The sequence below is a fragment of the Nipponia nippon genome, unplaced genomic scaffold (genome assembly GCF_047370975.1).
Source record: "Nipponia nippon isolate SJK-2023a ecotype South Korea unplaced genomic scaffold, ASM4737097v1 scaffold_4, whole genome shotgun sequence".
NCBI lineage: Eukaryota > Metazoa > Chordata > Aves > Pelecaniformes > Threskiornithidae > Nipponia > Nipponia nippon.
This window is the reverse complement of record NW_028262358.1, coordinates 35,237,886-35,257,369: the sequence shown is the minus strand read 5'-3', so window position 1 is coordinate 35,257,369 and position 19,484 is coordinate 35,237,886. Positions and strand designations below refer to the sequence as shown.

At 51.7% G+C, this 19,484-nt stretch overlaps 2 protein-coding genes across 9 annotated transcripts in view; one reads left to right on the top strand and one right to left on the bottom strand.

The window, feature by feature from the left end:
- The window catches only part of XPO5 (exportin 5), a 30,671-nt gene extending 21,422 nt beyond the window's left edge, over nucleotides 1-9,249 (bottom strand). For 3 of the 8 annotated variants that reach the window (XR_015708454.1, XM_087775843.1, XM_087775844.1), the window contains exons 1-13: nucleotides 9,030-9,248; nucleotides 8,599-8,720; nucleotides 7,888-7,960; nucleotides 7,154-7,291; nucleotides 6,658-6,840; nucleotides 5,610-5,651; nucleotides 4,695-4,721; nucleotides 4,169-4,354; nucleotides 3,420-3,496; nucleotides 2,875-2,974; nucleotides 1,352-1,435; nucleotides 808-933; nucleotides 470-560 (exon numbers count right to left, since the gene is read on the bottom strand). Coding sequence is in view for 7 of the 8 variants with exons in the window: in XM_087775843.1 (XP_087631969.1) it covers nucleotides 470-560; nucleotides 808-933; nucleotides 1,352-1,435; nucleotides 2,875-2,974; nucleotides 3,420-3,496; nucleotides 4,169-4,354; nucleotides 4,695-4,721; nucleotides 5,610-5,651; nucleotides 6,658-6,840; nucleotides 7,154-7,291; nucleotides 7,888-7,960; nucleotides 8,599-8,720; nucleotides 9,030-9,134 (1,354 nt within the window). In the remaining variant the exon portion in view is untranslated. Of the gene's footprint in view, nucleotides 1-469; nucleotides 561-807; nucleotides 934-1,351; nucleotides 1,436-2,874; nucleotides 2,975-3,419; nucleotides 3,497-4,168; nucleotides 4,355-4,694; nucleotides 4,722-5,609; nucleotides 5,652-6,657; nucleotides 6,841-7,153; nucleotides 7,292-7,887; nucleotides 7,961-8,598; nucleotides 8,721-9,029 lie in introns of all 8 variants that reach the window. The other 5 variants (XM_087775847.1, XM_087775849.1, XM_087775848.1 and 2 more) reach the window with 2 other exon arrangements.
- A 175-nt stretch (nucleotides 9,250-9,424) lies between these two features.
- On the top strand, nucleotides 9,425-19,425 carry POLH (DNA polymerase eta). Its single transcript, XM_087775851.1, has 10 exons — nucleotides 9,425-9,590; nucleotides 9,710-9,844; nucleotides 9,933-10,168; nucleotides 10,568-10,737; nucleotides 14,036-14,139; nucleotides 15,190-15,309; nucleotides 15,920-16,043; nucleotides 16,696-16,761; nucleotides 17,384-17,547; nucleotides 18,401-19,425. Exons 1-10 carry the CDS (start codon nucleotides 9,454-9,456, stop codon nucleotides 19,275-19,277), a joined length of 2,133 nt encoding a protein of 710 aa, XP_087631977.1. The 5' UTR covers nucleotides 9,425-9,453; the 3' UTR covers nucleotides 19,278-19,425.
- The last annotated feature ends 59 nt before the right edge of the window (nucleotides 19,426-19,484 follow it).

Genomic DNA, 19,484 nt, shown 5'->3' with positions numbered 1-19,484 from the left:
TGTTTACTGGTTTAAGATCACGATTAAATTTGGCTATTTTAATTGCTCAACTCTAGCTATTGGTACTGAAGCAGAAGCTTCTTAGCAGGGCCAAGACAGATTTTCTTTCTGCAATGACATTTGAAGTCTTTTGTAAGCTGCCTTCCTCTCCTAACCTGAGCAGGACTCCAGGCTGTTTCACTTCTTCCTCTAGGTGACCAAGAGGCACATCTTTGACACTAGGTAGCAAAGGCTACTAGGCCACCTACCTGGCCAGCAAGCAAAATAATATCAGAGAGTAAGTAAAATGAAATGCCTGAGCTGCCACAGGAAAATCCTAAATTAATTTTACTCCAAGATCCAGGCTGAAAGAGTCAAGACACAAATGGAAGCTGCCAAGCCAACATGGTAGGCGCCAAGCTCCGCCACCAACTGAAAGTAAGAGGAAAAGCACAGACAACAGCTTCCACACAGGGTGATGGCAACTTACAGTTGAAGAAGGCATTGAAGTCCTCATCACTGTCAAAATCAAAGCGGGAATATTCACAACTGGTGCTGTCTGTTTTAGAGGGAAAGCCCACCTGGAGACAGAGTGGACAAGGTCAGGAAGGAAGAGAAGTCACCCATCACAGCTAACACCAGCTTCAAGGAGATGAAGACTGAAGGCAAAGAGCAGACAGTAAAATGTTGAGACAGAGGTGTTTGCTCAGCAGCCTAAGGATGATGTCTGTGGCAGACACAGTAAAAATGTAGTTTCTCCCCCATGATCCACAGGCCGCGTTCACCTAGGCACCTTCTCACACCTATCTGGCCACAGTTCCCACATACCTTCACTAGGTTGGTCATAGATGCACGGAGATACTTGGGAATCATAGCCAGCAACAAGGGGTCGTGAGACAGAACTTCATGCCGAAAGAGGGCTCCCCATGTGATCTGGGTGGAAGAGCGCAGAAACTGGGGGGAGAAGAGGGAAAAGAGGGGAACAGAGAAGGATTTCAGCACTGGAATCTCCACTGCTAACATTAAGTGTTGCTATCAGAAGGCAACAGCAAATTACACTGACTATCCGGCTGAGTCCAAGGCACCTTGCAGGCTCAACCCAAACTTCCAAAATGCCAAAAATCGCGAAGTAAATAATAGGGCTGATTGCAAATTCTGCATTTTCTACTCAGCACCTCTGTGTCAGGTACTGTTCCTAATGGAGCGGTAACGGAGGAGAAACTACTCTGCCTTCCAAGTCTTCAGCTGAAATGGAGAGCCTGGAAAGCAGTATTTGGCAGCTGAAGTTCTGCAGTCTTTTACAGGTTACTTCAATTATGCATTCACACATTCTTACATAGACATACACAAGACTTTCAGCCCGTTTACATACCTGGCTGGGATGGGTTGTGAAGGCTAAAAACGAGTCAAGATATTTTCCAAAGTTGGTTGGCGTTTCCACATCAGAATCTGAGCCCTGTTAAGACAAACAATTTCAGACAAAATATATGTCACACTGGGCTCACAAGTGGTGTGCCTCTGGGTACAGGAGCACTACATCCAAGGCCACAGACTGCAAAGGAGCAGAGAGAAAAACACAGAACTGCGATTTTTTCTGAAAGCAGTATAGTCTGATGAGTAACAAGTTCTGCTGACCAGCCTGGGGGTGCTGGAGACAGCACCATGCTCATTCAAGAGAAAAAAGGTGACTTCTCAGATACTGGAGTTCCATTAAAACCAAATTCACGACCGCTGGTGCTGCTGCCTTGAGTCACAATTTTACTCCTGTGGGGTCAAGCCCACCCAGTAGTACCGAGGTGGAGCAATTCTCAACTGCAGACTGCAGAATTTCACAAGCAAATACACCCAGATGATTTCACTCCCATTCCTCCAAATGTTTTCTGCATTTAACATATGGACATCTCTTACCAATAACTTTCTGTGAAGTTTGTCAGGAAAGTAAGTTTTACCCGGAGCCATAAATTCAACGTTTTGCTGCTCCTCACTATCATAATATGACCTGGTGCCCTGACGATCGCTGTTCTGGAGCCGCACAGCTCAGTGCTGCCTCTCCCGAGTGAATCTGGATGAGAGGGCTCAAATCCCCATCTCATTACTTCATTACAGACTAACAGCTCCCGCTGCCTAACAGCAAGTGAAGTCACTGAAAGTAATAACGCACCCTTTGTTTGCTGTCCATTCTTCTTAGGGATAAATTCTCAAAGGGTTGGTTTTTTTTTTTTTTTCCTTTCCCTGCCTGTGAGAACTTACTCTGCTCTATCACTTGCACAGGCTGGCTGACTCCCCACGAACAACATCTCTCAACAAGCCTGCCTTCCTTACAGTAGAAGCACTGTGCTGAAGGGAGCAGAAATTCAGCAACCAGCACGGCATGCAAAGTATCAGCGTGCATCTTCATCTCAACATTGACATAAATCATTGGAAAGATGAACAGCAGGAACAAAACCTGCTCCTTCCTTCATCTTGAGAGAATCTTGGTAGGAGAACAAACAAGTATACTCTTTGAGTTATTTTTAATAGGGAAAATTAAAAGGCTTCCAACACAGGAGTAATTTCCTGGAGTAGTTTTTCTCTCACAGTAGACAGCAAGAAACTTGACCAATTTTCAGTAAAGCTTCAGCATTTTACAGAGGTTATAGGAGATGATTTGTGATGACAGCGGAGGCCTGGAATCGGTCAGGGTCCCTCCGTTCTACATTCCTATGACTTGGCAGGATACAGTTATCTCACTTGCAAGCAGAGCCATTTCTGCCTCTACCAAATGCATGGAGAGAACCCTAAGGCTACCAAATGTGCAGCGAGAACCCTGGTCCTACCTTAGGTCACGAGTTGCCTCACCCCCAGCCCTAAAAACTAGCCTTGCCAGGGTTGCTGCTGGTATAAGTAGAGACTTACTAGCAACGCACATAGCTGGCTGCCCAATGCGCACAAAACTTGGCAAAGTCTCTTCAAGAAAACATAGTGCTTCTCCACCAGGCCTTCTCCATCTGCTGTCCTGGGAATGAGGGGAGGGGGAAAACAGGATCACGGTTACTCACACTGTAGGTAACAGGCACACTGCTATCTATCGTGTAGATAAAAAGAGGACTAGAGCAATTTGATTTTATTGCAGTGGGATCTTCTTTGCTATTACCAAGAAGCACTGCTTTATTGCATCTAAAACCTCTGAAATTGCCTCTCTGAAAGGGTCCCTCCTGATCAGTTTCAGGCTAAAAGAGAAAGCTGGGGAAGCTGTGATATTTACATCACCTTGTCCTTCAATTATGGGATTTGAAAAAACTTGCAATTTTTCAGGTTTTGGAAAAGCAACGGTGGTTTTCTTCTGTCCTAGCCCAGTCCCAGCTTCCTGCAGTTGAGCAGCGGTACCTTTTGCAAATCACGTCTATAAAGCCATTTGTATGTAGTTTTGTGTGAAATTACAGCAGCAGGATGGTACTCACTGGGCAGCAGAGAGAATGTAGTGCATGGCAACGTCTCCAAACAAGACCATCAGAGGCTTCCGATCCTCCAGCTTACCCTATGTGTAAAACAAGCCAAATGCCTCGATTAGAACATAACTATTTATTCCCATCTGCAAGTGAAATTAGGAGATCCCCAGTCGTCCTTCCATCTAGGGAGGGGCTTACAGCCCACAAATGATTTCAGTAAAAAGTTGCCAAAAAATCTAAGGTATTCCTGATCTCAAGAAATTTCCCCAAGCAATCCCACCACAGGAACTTCAAACTGAAAAACTGATCCTGAGATATTAACTCTTCTTCCCTGCAGACTGGCTAGTTATGTAAAGGCAGCCGATAAACACTCAGCCTTGACACTAAGCTGCTTGTGTACGTATGGGTCAAATCACCTGTTCAGATCCTGCTGTCATTGCTCTGAGCTGCCAGATGACACAGCTGGTGACAGTATTTCCCACTTCACAGTTGTATAAAGCGGGGAAAAAAAAAGTTAATGGGGATCACCGACTTCCACTGCGAGGAGAGGCAAGCACAGAAGTTGGAGAGGGTTCCTACAGTTGCTGTATGCATTGTGCTAGCATGACATTCACGCTAAATATCATTAACATTAGCAGCCGAGTTTGAATTTCGTTTCTTAAATAAAAGGGCAAAGATATCATTGCTCAATCTGAAGAATTATATAGGAGAATAGGAGGAAAACAAAGGGGAGCCAGAGGAGCTGAGGAGGAAGAACTCACTTTCCTGCTGACAGCAATCAGGAGACACTCTGCTGCTCCTATTTGGAGCTCAGGTTCATTTAGGAGCAGACACAACATCTCCAACAGCTTGCAGTTGTCTGCTGTGATGTGGCTCAGGGCCACCCAGTCAATGTAGCCAGCCAAGGTGTTGAGCGCTGCTATCCCCACACGACAGTTTGCCTGGGCCTGTGAACAGAGAGGAGGCAAGAGGTCAGTCAGAGAGAAACACCAGTTCCCACCTAACCCTGTCCACTCCCTGGAAGAACAGCATCAGGAACTGCCCCGAGAGCGAGGTGGCAGCAGAAGGGCCCAAGTCCCCACACCAAGGATGTCAGTTAAGGCCTGGGCATTTCTCCACTTCTGCCTCACTTCTCTCTTCTCCAGGAATTTGTATTATGGGTGAACAAACCCCTCCGTAAACGAGAATTGCAGGTAATAGACTCCAAAGCCTGGGAGGAACCTGGTTCTAAGCAATCTTGGTCTTAAGAATGACTTAATGCACTAACTCCTGCACAGCTCCACTCACCTTTGGCTCCTGAGCCATATCAGCCTTCTGAAAAAGAAAATAAGAGATGGTAAGTGAGCAGCTACAGCACACACTTCCACCCAGCCACTGCTGGACAGGCTTATTCTCAAGAACGCAGCCAGAAGCAGCTTCACAGAACAGCTCCCTAGTGACAGAGGCTGCAACACAGTCTCCTGCTCAGGACATTGCTGCAGCCATCATAACCACCTCCACAGCCCCCTGACAGGTAAGACAACAGGACTCTGAATTGCAAGTTAAGCCACAATTTCCTTCTCATCCAAAAGATGACACTCCAGTCAGCAGGCACCAGGGAGACACAGGGGACAAGAAGGAAAGACGTTTTGGTGCTTCCTGGAAGCTTCCAGGGAAGAAAAACTTCTAACCTTTTAGAGCATCTTACATCCAGAAGCCAGACTCTGAAAGATGCTGGTGGCTTTTACGTACTGAGATTGATGTCTGAAAAGGGTAAGCGATTTGTCCATGGTCAGAAAGGCAGCTGGAGAGCGAGCTGGGACAGGAGCTTACAGCCTGAGTCCCAGTTCCGAACACTTAACAGCAGCAATGCACTGCTTGAACTGTCTTTTTGACTAATGCAAACGAGTCCCTCGGACACTCAGGTTTGATTTGTTTTTCGATGCAAAGACACCACAAGCATTTCTTTCCGCCGCAAGGTTTTGATTTGGAAACTCTGTCCATCAATGTATTCAGTGCAGTGATTTGAAGTTAATCTGGTTGTGTCCCAAACATTTAACAACTGAGCCACCATACCAGAACTGCATGCTTATAAGCACTGCAGATTATTATGGTCTTGGGGAACCGTCCGTCATCTCCCCCACTCTCAGTGTGCAGACAGGTAACTGAACACCCAACCCTCAGAATTTACCCTGTGCACAAACATCCCAAAGATCTGCTAACCTGTGGAGTGGTGAGGGCTTCTTGTTCCTGGGGTGCTCCAACCTTGCCAATCAGAAAGATTCCACTGTTAGCAGAAGCAGCCACACTTCAGAGCCTCAAGCACTGCAATTCAAACCTTACCTGGAAATGCATTGCAACCAGACTACAAAATGCACCGGGGTCTCCCACCCACCACCAAGAACTGCGCAGAGAACTGCCTGCTCTACAGGTGGGTTTGTTCAGCCTCTCCGTGCATCAGGAAAATGAACACAAGTCAGGCATGAGAGGGCTTTTCATTGCCTCCCAGTTTCACATTTAGTGTAACTCTGGATTTTCATTCACAGAAAAAAAGAACAAGAGATACACCTAGGCAACTTATTTCTTGATCTGTTTCTCAATTGTGCTTCACTCTCAAATCCACTTCTTTCTCACAGGAACAGACTGGGGCAGAGACTTGCCTTCACCATCCATCTTGACCAACCTGCACATCTCTGACTCTAGGTAAGAATTCAGGAAAGAAGTCTCTTTACACAAAAAGGAAGAGCATTCCTCACCACAACTTGACAAAAAAGGGCTTCCTGACCTGAGCTCTCAGAGAAAAGGACCACAGAGGCCCAGATGTAACGCATCAAAAACTCGTGCATTTTGGTGCATCACCACAAAGACACCACTGCAGCATAAGAGAGCAGATGCGAGCTCAGGACGGCATCTCTTTACCACTGTGTTACATAACCTAACCCAAATCTACCCATTTCTGCCACAAGCACACCTTCGTTTTGCTAAGCCATACGCCCCTAGTGTTAGCAGAGCATTCCAGCAGTACGGATGAGGCACGCATCCACTCAAGCCATTTACACCAGCAAATCCAAATATCAACACTAACCCTGTCAACCTTGTGTGTTCTTTCTGATCAGCGTTGGCTTCCCAGGCTACAGCAGATCCCTGCCTCACAGCGACAGCAACAGATTTCAGACAGTTTCTGCACTTGCTTCCCCAACAACTTGCGAGTTGTATCCTGATTCCTAAACGCCTCCAGCACTGACCGAACCCAAGGAAAAGAGACTCTTACCATGCGTCTGTACTTGTTGACATTCTGCTGCAGGGTAGTTAGTAGGAAGCTGAAGATCTTCTCCATGTTCTGGGTGAGGGTTTGCTGGATATCTCGTCGCCGTTGGGTAGGCAGAGTTTGAAAAGTCACCACATCCTCTGCCAAACGTAGGAGGATGAACATCACCAGTTCCGTCTGAGTTTCCTGATGTCCCAAAATGAAATACACTCCATCAGCACAGTTCAAACATTAAAATCTCTAGAGGCTAGCTCAGAGATGTAGAGAGAAAGCAAGCATGCATGAAGATGCAAGTCACACCTTGGGAAAACAAGACAGGAGGGTGGCCCTCTCTCCGCTAAAATAATCTCCTAGAATAGCTTAATCTTACACGGATTTTTGCGTCCATCATCAGCCTGTCTCACCTGACCATGAGTGAGTTAGGCTTTCCTCAGGATGATGGAAGACTGAAACTCATACTATGAACAAGCAGAAGAGAACAGGCAGGCGTGTTTCATACCCCTTGCTTGGAGAGGGTATCCAGCTCCTTCAGCATGTCAGGCCAGTGCTGGGGCCATTCGCGCTTGATCATCTCCACCACAATGCGAGACAGAACGTCCTTAATGTGACTTTCCTCCTCCAGAATACTTTGAGTTCCCTATGACAGAAGAGGGGCAGAGTTATACAAAACAGCAAACATCAGACATTTAGAATTCTGACCTGGGAAGCAGAGTGGTTGCAAATATTCTAAACCACACAAAATAAAAACAACAAAACACAACATTGAGCAGCTCTTCATCCCAGCTACCTTGGATGACACCCCTATCCTCCCAAGCACCCATAGCTAGGGAACTCTGGGAACCAAAAGGATTTTCCTCAAAAGAAGGTCACTTGGTCACGAGAGCAATCGCAACAATAGAGAAAACACAACTAAGATAATGGCTTTAGTACGCTTGCAAAGGATAAGAACATCCATATTTACTGAATTTCCTCCTAAGAAAAGAAAAAGTACCTTATGTATGTTATACAAGCATTGCAACTTCCTGCCCTGTGACGTGGTTATTGACCTGACTACAAGACAGAGGAAAGCACTGGAACAACCAGGGATGCACAGCAAGAAAGTAATGAAATGCAGAATTGAATTCAGGTCCTCTGTGCTAATTAACTGGAGTCTTTTTTCCTTTCGCTCCCACTTTCTATCTCCAAGTGAGAGAATCATGTTTCAGAGACCTGCCCTGGGTAGAAGGTACTTACACTGGATATGAGGCCCATGACATTGTTCTTTAGATAAACTTTTTCTAGACGAGGCATATTGTTCCAGCGGAACCTGTTCGAAAGAGTTTAAAAAAAAAAAAAAAGAGAGAAACAAAAAGGATACCAAGTCAAAACATTGATAAAGATTGCTGACTTGATTCTCAACAAACTATCACTTCTTTACCTAAACTAGCGAGAGACGCTACAGCTCACTGACTCTGGCAGTGCCCAATCCCTTAATAAAAAGGCTGAGCTAAAACTGCTGCTGGCAAATGGGCGTGCACCACTGAGGTCAACAGACATGAGAAGCAGCAGCAAAAGCACAAAGCCCCAGGTCTGTAGAGGCAGCAGAAAGGACTCTCAGAACTGAACTAATACAAAGCCTCTTTGTTAGCAGCAGGCTGATGACAGAGAAGGCTGCAAAGACCTACTGATAACCCTGTGTGTTTATTTACATCTTGCGATGTCCATGTGTCTCAGAGCTCGGTGAATTAACCTTCCCAACCTGCCTCTCCTTCCTTTACAGAGGAGGAGAGGAACAGAGCAGGACAGCGACTGTCCTCTGCTGCAGAACAGACTCTCCGCCTCCTGAAATGCCTCCCTGAAGCAGGAGGCGCTGGAGCGGGAGCAGAGCCCACGCCAGCGGCTGCGTGGCAGCGGTCCGGCGGCCCTCCCGGGGCAGGGGGCGGGCGGCGGGCCGGGCTGCCTTACTTGACCACATGCTCCAGGATCTGCAGGCCGAAGTGCCGGACGATGGCCGTCTGCGTCTTCTCCGCCAGCTTCAGCCCGCAGGGCACGCAGATGGGACACTTCTCCTTGAACTCCTCGCAGAACTGGGCAAGGACCGGGCACAGGCAGTTAAAACACAGGAGCGGGCACGGGGCGGCCGGCAGCGGCGGGGGAGCAGCCCCAGCCCCTCGGGGAGCACGCCGGGGGGGCCGCCCGAGCCCCTCCGCGCCGCGCACAGCAGCCCCCGCCGCCTTCCCCCGCCTGCTGACGACTCCCAGCGCCTCGGGGGCCGCCCGGGGCCTGCCCGCCCCTCGCCCCCCCCCCCGCCCGCCGGGCCCGAGCGGGCCCCGGGGCCGTGCGGACGGGGCACCCGCGTGGCCGGAGCCCGGCGCCTCCCCTCCCCGGCCGGGTACCTTGAGCGCCTCCAGGCGGTAGCGCTGGGTGGAGGCCGGGTCCATGATCACCGTCACCGCCTTCACCAGCTGCTCGCAGAGGCTGCTCACCTGCTCGGCGGACATGGCGGCGGCGGCAGCGGGCCCGCGCCACCGGCCACCGACGGGCGAGAGGAGGGGGCGGCCGGCACGCGGCGCACGCGCGGCACCGCGGCGCCTCTGCGCATGTGCGGCGGGGAGGGCGCTGGCGGGGGAAGCGCGTGCGTGGCGACACCCCCCCGCCCCGACAACTACAACTCCCGGCGCGCCCCGCGCGGGGACGACGGCGCCCGGGAGGCGGGGCGGGGCGGGGCGGGGCGGGGCGGGGCGGGGCGCGGCGCTCCGCCGGCGGGCGGGCGAGCGAGCGGTCAGTCGGGCGGGAGGCGGCGGCGGTGTCGGTGGGGGGATGTCGCGGGGGCAGGAGCGCGTGGTGGCCCTGGTGGACATGGACTGCTTCTTCATGCAGGTGGAGCAGCGCCTCGACCCGCAGCTGCGCGGCCGCCCCTGCGCCGTGGTGCAGTACACCGAGTGGCAGGGCGGCGGGTAGGTGCCGCCGCGGGCGGCGGGCGGCTGGCCGCGGCCCCGGCTCCTCGCAGCCCTCCCCGCGGGGCCGCGCCGGAGCCGTGCTCGCCCTGCACCGCCCTCCCCTCCGTCTCTTGCAGGATCATCGCGGTGAGCTACGAGGCGCGCGCCTTCGGCGTGTCCCGCGGGATGTGGGCGTCGGAGGCGCGGGCGCTCTGCCCCGAGCTGGCGCTGGCGCGGGTGCCCCAGGCGCGGGGCAAGGCCGACCTCACCCGGTGAGCGGGGCCGGGGATCGGGCCGGGGGCGGCGGCGGGGGCCACCTTACGCGGGGCGGCGCCTGAGGCCGTGCCCGCCGCCCGGCAGGTACCGGGAGGCCAGCACGGAGGTGATGCAGGTGCTGTCGCGCTTCGCCGCCATCGAGCGGGCCAGCATCGACGAGGCCTACCTGGACCTGACGGGCAGCGCGCGGGAGCGGCTGCGGGCCCTGCGGGGGCGCCCCCTGGCGGCCGCGCTGCTGCCCACCACCTTCGTGCAGGGGCTGCCCGACCGCCCCGGGCCCGGGCCCGGCCCCGGCGCCGGCCCCCAGCCCGGCGGGAACGGTACGCACCCACCCGGCCCCCGCGGGGCTTCGGCCGCCGGGGCCGGCGCTTTGCGTACCGCGGCGGCGCGGCTCCAACGGCTTTGCCTCGAGGCCGCGCAAGGCGGTGAGAAAGGAGGGCGGTGCTGCCGCCCCCGGGCCCCCTGCGCTGTCCCTCTCCCGCTCCATCGGCGACGCCCGCTGTAGAGGGTGGGTGCTTGATCTCCCCCGAAGCAAGAGCACGGTAAATGGGATCCATGTGTTTCCCCGGTGAATGGCTTTGGAAGGTGCCCGCTTCTCATCCTCGCTGTTGGCAGGCAGTTACAGGCGCGCATGGCTGCTGGCTGGGGCTGGCCGATGCTACCGGTCCCTTCGCTGGGCTCAGCAAGAAACGTTGATCCCCTTTGCGTCCCTTTTCTAGAGGAGCTGCGGCAACGCGGCTTGGACGAGTGGCTGGCGTCGCTGTCTTTCGATAACCCTGATTGTCCTGACCTGCAGCTGACCATGGGTGCAGTAATTGTGGAAGAAATGAGGGTGGCTGTAGAAGCAGCCACCGGATTCAGGTGTTCAGCTGGGATTTCGCACAACAAGGTACGCGTATAAAACGTCAGCCTGGTTTCTTCTGCATAGCAGAGTCAGAATGGGCTGTAGGCACTCTCCTGTGCGCTCTGGCAAGTCTCCCATAGAAGATGAGCTGAATGGGGGGTGCAGCCATGTGTGAGCATACCTTCAGGGAAATTATAGGACATCTGGGAAGGGGAGGAGGCTTTTTCCCAGAGATGTGGCCTATGCAGTCAGCACTCAGGCAACTTACTGCCTGGATTCCTGGTGTACCCTAATGAGTTAGCTTGCTAGGAAGAAAAGGGTTTTACGTCCCTCGTGATAGTTTTCTTTAGCAAAAATGTGAGCTTAAAGCAGGTAACCTCCACCTTGAGTTGTAGGCAACAGCGGCTGTAGCCAGGGAATGGATTTTACTGACACAAATTCCCAGCGATTTGGAAGAAGAAGAATACCAGTTTGGGGCGCTGAGGTGAGTCAGGTTGCTTTTCCTCTTTCTGGTCAACCAGTTTTTACCCCTGCTGGCCGCGCTTTGGGTGATGCTCAGCCAGCTGCTCAGAGCAGCCGCAGGAGCACTTCGTGCATGACAGCAGCTGCAGAAACAAACGGACTTTGATGCTGCAGCTATAGAGGGTTTCCTGCTGGGTGAAATGCAGAGAGGTTTACTGAGAGCGCCTAGCCCTCGTTTCATTCTTTGCAAAAGGGGTTTATCTGTACAGTTGTGACTTTAAAAATGCAGACTCTGAGTGAAAAAAGTAAAGGATAAAGATTAAATGGGTGCTTTGGAATGTAAGGAAGATAGATTTCATCTTAGGCTGCTGCAGAAACAACTGGAACTATTACCAGCTGTACACAGGTACTGGAACTAGTTCTGCACTGGCTCACCTTGAAACAACAGCAGACTGTGAGGCAGAAATGAGCTAGCTGAGGAAGATCACCGGTATAGAAATTTCAAGTGGAAGGGATGTTCAATATGCCTTTCTGCTCTCTTTAACGAACAATAACACAGAACATTCCTGCTATGCCTAACAGCTTCTCCCAGCTTCCATTTTCTATGCCAGCATTATTTTTTTTTTTTTAAAGGGAGTAAGGAAATTATGATGTACTGTGCTATCCTTGAAGAACTGTATATCTCTACCAGCAAGCACAATGCAGAGATTACCAGAGCCTACATGTGGCATGTGCAGAACATGCTGCAGTGCTTCCACAGCCAGCTCACCTCTGTAGGTACAGACCTTTTCTGCAAAGAATGAAACGAGTGCTAGGCGCTCTCAGTAAACCTCTCTGCGTTTCACCCAGCAGGAAACCCTCTATAGCTGCAGCATCAAAGTCCGTTTGTTTCTGCAGCTGCTGTCATGCACGAAGTGCTCCTGCGGCTGCTCTGAGCAGCTGGCTGAGCATCACCCAAAGCGCGGCCAGCAGGGGTAAAAACTGGTTGACCAGAAAGAGGAAAAGCAACCCGACTCACCTCAGCGCCCCAAACTGGTATTCTTCTTCCTCCAAGTCGCTGGGAATTTGCGTCAGTAAAATCCATTCCCTGGCTACAGCCGCTGTTGCCTACAACTCAAGGTGGAGGTTACCTGCTTTAAGCTCACATTTTTGCTAAAGAAAACTCTCATGAGGGACTTTTCTTCCCAGTGAGCTAACTCGTTAGTACACCAGGAACCCAGCTGATAAATGAGACCAAATAATTGAGTGAGCTATTTGGAAGCACCTGGAGGATAACAGCATGGTTTTATCAAGAACTGCTCGTGCCAAACTCTTGTGCCCTCTTTGACAGCATAAGTGGCCTAATGTACGGGGGAAACTGCAGATGTGAGGTATTGACCTTAAGGTTTCTAACGCACCTCACCCTGAGTTGCTGAAGCTGACGACGACACCCTAGCAAAACACAACATGACAGGTTATCTGAAGGGCATGCATCTAGCTGAAGAAAATGTTACTGTTTTCCATAATGATTTTGTTCAGCGAGCTGCACTCAAATTGGGATGTTTAGAGTGGGATCGTCTGCCTGAGGTCTGCTAAGAGCCAATATTTTCACAGAAGCCTACAGCGAGGGAACAGCTGTAGGAATTCAGGTGGTGCTAAGCACAGATAGGGCTCAGGGCCTGGGCTGCGAGAGTTCTGGGAGGTAAAATTAGAGCTGAAAATTCTGGGCTTGGAAAAGCCCAGAAACAGTGTGAAATCACCAAGCAGTGCTTCTTATGCTCCTCGCTGACTGTTTTTGTGGTTTATAGGAAAAAAGCAACCAGCAGGCTTTTGGCTAAGTTGCAGTAAGTCAGGAAGTAGCCTGGAGTTATTGCGGACAAGCAGCAGGATGAGTCAGTAATACGAGTGCTCTTGTAGAAATGGCAAATCCTGTTTCAGCATGTGCAGATTAGAGAAGGTGTCAGAAAAAGTAAATTATTTCTCCCCATGAAGTCTCAGTGATTGGTTCAGCTTGTAGCACTTCAGTTTATGAACAGTGCAGGTAAACTTGGAAGAGCCTCCACTGAAACAATAACAGTAACTGGACATCTGGAAAATGACTGGATATGAAAAGTTGAAGGAAAGGGATCTACTTTGTCTAGAGAAGAGTGAGAACGTACGTAAGCCTGTAAAACAGGTTGTTAATAAAGATCATAGTTCAATAGGCAGGAAAGAAATTTTGCTTAGTTATAGGATGTGTGGTAAAGCAGTGAAAGAGGAAATTATTAGACTTGTCCAAAAAAACCCAAACCCCAACCATCTGCTAAACGTCTTTCAAACTGGTCTGTGTATTCTTGATCCTGTGGTAGATTAGAGTGGGAGGGGTAGCTGTACAGTGGATAAGTTAGAGAACATCTTTTCCAGGCTAGCAGTTCTGTATTTTGCAGATTTCTTTTTGCAGCATTATGCTGCTGTGGACCTCACAGAGAGATTAAAATAGTGACATTGAGAAAAAGCAAGACAAACACAGGAGATGAAGGAGCAAGACATAGTGAGAGAATTAGCCTGGGGAGGATTACGGGGATGCTCTGGAAGCTCTAGCATGCTTGCCTGATGGAAAACTAAGCCAACCAGAGCAGGTGATAGACCCAGATCCCCTAAGCTGCCTGGAGCAGGAGTCCAGCCCTTTGCAGAGCTAGAAGTCTGGAAGCAGCAGTGCTTTCAGAGGACCCAGCCAGTGTGTGCCAAGTCCCAAGGTGGGTACTGCCTAGGAGCAAGCAACAGTGCAACCTGCACATCCATCCTAGTAGCTATTCCAAAGGCAGCTCTTAGAGGTGATAAGGCACAAGCCGTTAGCTAGAGTCACAATAAAGTCAGTGGAAAGTTTGTAATAACGGGGTTTCCACCCTCTTCTGTGTTACAGACACTGGCAAAACTGGCCTGCGGGTTAAACAAGCCCAACCGCCAGACACTAGTATCTTCGCGATTTGTCCCGCAGCTCTTCAGCCAACTGCCTGTCGGCAATATGTAAGTACTGGGCAGCGGCCTGCTTTTGTGCAGCTTGGGGCTGAGGCTGAGCTGCTCTGTGGCAAGAGCATGTATTCAAAATGCTGGTGCTGTGCTTCCACAATCCAGGCTTTTATCTGGAAGAGAGCCCTGTTTGTCTTCATTGTTGTGGTACTTGCTGCTGTTGGTTTGTTATTGCTTGTGTGAGCAGAACTGAAGTGACTTGGGGATAGGAAACTGTTCCTGGCCACCTCAACAGAGAGCAATTTGGTGCTAATTGATAGCAGCCAGCAAAGGCTTTCAACTCCACAGTAACTGCTCATCAATGCTTGTAAGAAATGGAGAGGGAATCCTGCCAGTAATCCCTCACAGCTGTGAGCCACAGTTCAGGAGGAGCTGCAGCCCAGCCAGTGAAGGGACCATGCTCAGAGCCCACTAGCATCCTGCAGCCAGCCTTTCCCTGGGTAGAGCTGTGCTCAAGATGACGGCTGGGGTGCCTAGGTGTAAGCCAGGAGCAACCGTGGGCAAGGAGGCCATGGCTGTGCCCCAGTGAGTGACAGAGCTCTGCTCCCAGAGAGCAGATGTGGTTTGGTTTTGAGCATCCACACGCTGCACAAGTACTTTTCCTGGTGTAGTGAAGAGTTACCAGCACTGCTGCTCCAGAGGAATGGATCCCTGGTCCTGCTCTCCGTACCTGTGCTGCTGCTCTCTGCCTTCAGTGTCTCACTAGCGACGGAGAGGGGGGTGTGTGGGGAAGGGTCCTGTCCGTGTAGGAGGAAGCAGGGAGCATAGGAGGCATTCTTGAGAGCTTGGTTTGGGATCACATTTTGAAGGTAAAGCTGAGGGAGAAGCACTGAAACTGGGTGAGCCACAGAGCAGTTCCCACTTCAGCTCCTACGTGTCCTACTACCAGCAGAAGAACTGTTATGTACCAAGTGTTCCCTTTGTCCTGCTAGTTTCTGACTGCTTCTAGCTGCCCTGATCTAGGGACAGCTGCTGCAAGAAGACTTGGCATAGTCTCCACATGATGCTTCATTTTTTTTTCTCTTTTTCTTTCTTTCTTTGCCATAGCCGTAACCTGGGAGGCAAGCTTGGCACTGCCATCACAGAGATCCTGGGAGTAGAGTACATCGGGCAACTGACTCAGTTCAGTGAGACAGAGCTCCAGACTCACTTTGGAGACAAAACTGGGTAATGATAAACCACTCACCACAACTTGGCTCTTGGCAGGAACTTCCTTTTGGTTACAGGTTGTTCTGCTGTGATTAGGAAGGTTGGAAGGTAAAACTTCAGTGACGTCTTTGAGAAACATTAGTCTGGCAGGCCCACAAACAGGTTTCCAGTCTCACCTGCTCCCAGGCACACTCCCCAGGATAATGTTTTGCCTGTCAGCCAGCTCCTCTGCCTTCTTCTGCAGTGTCTAAGGATGGCGCCAAGCTGTGGAAGGGCTCCCTGCAGGCTGGGAAGCAGGCAGGCTTTGACAGTCTCATTACAGAGGAAATTACAAGGCTGGACTGGAGCCTGAAACACCACTTCTGGGCCCAGAGCAGTGGTTGGGCCGCCCTGCAGACTGGTGAACTGTTACCACTTCAGGAGAAGAGGCGGAGGAGTTGTGCTGGCAGGCAGTTGTGGCCTGAAGGAAGCCTGCCTGTTCAGCTGCAGCTGCAGAGCTGGGGATGAGAGGCAGAGGCACAGCTTGCACAGAGCTGGAAGCATGGCTTGGCAGAAGGCTGACTTGCTGCACAGTGATGCCTTCCTGTCTGCGGCTGCATTCACCTCATGCTTCCTCTGTGGCTTTCAGGTCCTGGCTCTATGACTTGTGCAGAGGAATTGAAGATGAACCTGTCAAAAACCGGTACCTGCCCCAGTCCATTGGCTGCAGCAAGAACTTCCCTGGGAAGACAGCCCTGGCCACGCAGAAGGAGGTAGCAGAAGCCTACATCTAGCACAAGGCTTGGCCTTTGCACTGGAGAAGATGAGAATGCTAAAAGCTGAGACTAGCTTGCAAAACTGCTGCTTTTCTGTGTCACGGTGCCCTGAAACTCAGCCTAGGGGCTTAGTGGGAGAAGGTGGTTTGAGCCCCAGAAATTAGGGAAATCCCTGTTTGACAGAAATGCATCGATGGACTCCTGCACGAAGAGGTCCAACCTTGTAATTTCCACGAACAAAACTGGGGGCCTGTGCTCTTCAAAAGGGCTTCAAGGGCTTGGTTGCTAGAAAGAAGGTAACTAGCTCAAAGAAAGAGGGAGGATGCACCTTACCTGTTAGCGGGGGAGAGGTTCCCACAGAGCTGTAGGGAGATGCAAAGAGAGATCCAGGGCAGGGGACCCAGAGTACTTGGCAAAGTCTAGCAGTAACGCTGCAGGACTTGTATAGTATCTACAATGCCTTGCCTCCAGCGTCGAATCCTCACCTGGGCTGATTTCTCCAGGCGTACTCCAAATATGAAGCCTTGTGATAGTCTATGTCCATTCCAGTCTGATCCCCCTCCAGCATTCCCTGGTGTGTGGAGCGTTGCTCTGGCCTGGTGGCAGTGCTGCAGAGGCCCGACCTGTCTGTTACTGCTGTTTTGTCCAGGTGCAACACTGGCTCCTGCAGCTGGCCTTGGAGCTGGAATCCAGACTGATCAAGGACAGGAGCCAGGTAAGGAGGGGAGGCATGGGGACAGTGTTCTCCCTGCTGGCCTTCAGGAAGCCACGCAGCACATTTGCACCACGAGCTGTTTGCAGGAGGCTGAGGATGCTGTGTGGTGGGGGAGGAAATCTGCTCGCCCTCAGATGTCTGCCTGTGGGCTGAGGTGCCACAAAGAGGTGTGCAGGAGCCTGGCCAGGAAGGACAGTTTTGTCCCAGAAACACTGCAGGGCTAAGGACGGTCCTTGTCCCATGCTTTAGGATGCAGGGACCTGAAAGCCACCTCACCTTCATCCTGCTGCACTGCTGCTCCCTTGCAAGCCCTTTGCTGATGCAGCTCTGCCTGTGGGCTGTGAGAGGAAGCGATACGCTCAAATCCAGATGGTAGACTGCAGGCCAGGGTGGGATTAATCTGCTAGCTTCATCGCTGCAGGGGGGCCAAGAAAAGGTGCGCGGCTGCCTTTGAAGGAAGGCAAGGACTAGCTGCTTCCCATCCTTGGAGATCAGGCCAGGCAGGAGAAGCTGCCATCTGTCGCACAGCATCATCGGGAGGCGGTAGCTGACGGTCTCCTCGGCCTTTCCTGCTCTTTCCTGCAGGTGTCGCTTGAAACACAGCTACCTCCTCTCTTTGCAGAACCACCGAGTGGCCAAGCAGCTGATGGTGGTCATCCGCATGCAAGGAGACACCCGGGTGTCGCGCTTTTGCGCTCTGTCCCGCTATGATGCCCAGAAGATGTGCAGCGATGCCTTTGCCCTCATCCAAAACTGCAACATGGCTGGGGCTCACCAGGCGGCCTGGTGAGTGTGGGAGGAAGCGGTTCACGTCCCCGTCAGGGGTTGTTCTGCTGCGGGAGGCGCAGGATGAGCCAGGGACCTGACAGAAAGGAACAAGAGTGTTACGCCGACTGGCAAGAACAGTGATCCCCAGCACACACACAGTGGAGTGCAGCGACAGGACAGCTGTGAGACCCTGGCCTCTTCCTAGCCCCACATCTGGCGAGACACTTCTAACTTCTGTACTTGGAGCTGATGATTGCTACTGGCAGGGGGGTGTCCAGCTGGAGCGAGACAGTCCTTGCCCTGCGGGGCTGGAGAAACTAGCTAGGCCTTGCTCTCCTCCCCTAAGGACAAAGGTGCTTTTTGGGAGGAGGCCATTGGGGCAGGAATGAAAACTAAGGTGCACAGCTCCTGTATTCAGCCTTACTTCCTTCCTCCCTCCTGCTCTGCAGTGAAGGTTGAGGCATAGTTAAGGCAAGAAGAGCCTGTTAGGCTCTGGCAAGGCTGCTGCTCCCTGAGGCCCTCTCACCTTGCCTGGGAGTCTCACAGCAGCTCTGGCCTGTGGCGGACTGAAAGTCTGGGCTGGCAGCTGGCTGCCCCTGATCTAGTGCCCTTTCCTTTGGGAAATGCTGTTCTGGGAAGAGGCTTCCTGCTCTGCCCAGTGCAGCCTGCTGTATCTGTGAGACTCTCTTCTGGAGGTAGCAATACTAATATTTTGTCAGAGGAAACATCTCTCCCCCCCCTTGCCAGATACCTGGACTGCAGTTCCCTGTCCCCTGCCTGTGAACATTTTATATTGCTTAAAGTCTTACCTCAAAAGGACTTCTTGCTTCTCAGGCTGGTGTCTGAGCTGATGTTGGTCTGTCCTTTGCAGGTCTCCACCGCTCATATCAGTGCTTCTCTCGGCAAACAGGTTCTCAGAGCCTGCCACGCTCCTCTCTGCAGGTATCGCCACCTTCCTGACGAGTGATACCCAGCCTGATGGCACTGCTACTGCCAGCCAAAACACCACGTCTTCTACGAGGCCCAGGGTCAAGTTCTTTAGGAGCCCAAGCAAGAAGCTTGGGCAGAAGCCAGCTAATGCTATTGAGTCATTCTTCCAAAAGGCGGCAGGAAGGCAGCAGTCACAGATGGTGGCAGCAACCAGCCTGCCCGCTGCTACCACTGCAGAGTCACCTGTGCCCAGCTCCCCGGAGCACCAAGAGAGAGATGGTGCTGGACTTGCCTCTGTGCAGCGTGACCTGGAGTCCCCTGTGAAGCGGAGTCCCAGAGATGGGAGCCCTACTTCTCACAAGAGGCTTCCCTGTGGGATGTCGCTGTCTGATGCTACACAAACACCCTCAACTCCGCCCAGCTCCAGGACCCTTCTGAAATTAGAGCCAGCTACGGAAGGAAATGAGCAGAATTTGCCACCGTCTCCTGAGCTCACCCTGCTCCCTCCTGCCTCGCCGGGGGACCAGCAGCGCTGTGAGAAGTGCGGCGAGCTCGTGCTGGTGTGGGAGTTCCCAGAGCACATGGACTACCATTTTGCTCTGGAGCTGCAAAGCTCCTTCTTTGAGCCGCAAAGCTCCTTCCCGGAGCCCAGCGCTCCCATGGCTCCAGCAGCAGCTTCCAACGCAAAGGCTGCAGCTTCCAGGTCTCCTGCCAAGGCAAAGAACAAGGCCAAGACTCCAGCAGGATCTAGTACAAAACGACCGAGAGAAGGTGTGACAAGAACTTTAGATTTTTTCTTTAAGCGCTTACCTCCTTAACTCCCAGCCACGCTGAGAGTTTTTAAAGAATCAGTGTTTTTAAAGAATCAATCAGTGTTTTTAAATACAGTTTTAACTCTATTAACTGTTTTTATACTGCCTGTCAGGTTTTAATGCAGAAAAGTCTAATAAATTATCTCTACCCTGAGTCTAAGAGGAACTGGAACTCGTGAATTGTGTACGATGCTGGATGTACCCAGTTTAGCT

Excerpts from the sequence above, each read along its gene's own strand:
- POLH (XM_087775851.1), top strand. The coding sequence starts at position 9,454 with ATGTCGCGGGGGCAGGAGCGCGTGGTGGCCCTGGTGGACATGGACTGC. Across the intron at positions 9,845-9,932 it reads GGCAAGGCCGACCTCACCCG|GTACCGGGAGGCCAGCACGG; the intron begins GTGAGCGGGGCC and ends GCCGCCCGGCAG. Across the intron at positions 17,548-18,400 it reads GGGGCTCACCAGGCGGCCTG|GTCTCCACCGCTCATATCAG; the intron begins GTGAGTGTGGGA and ends TGTCCTTTGCAG.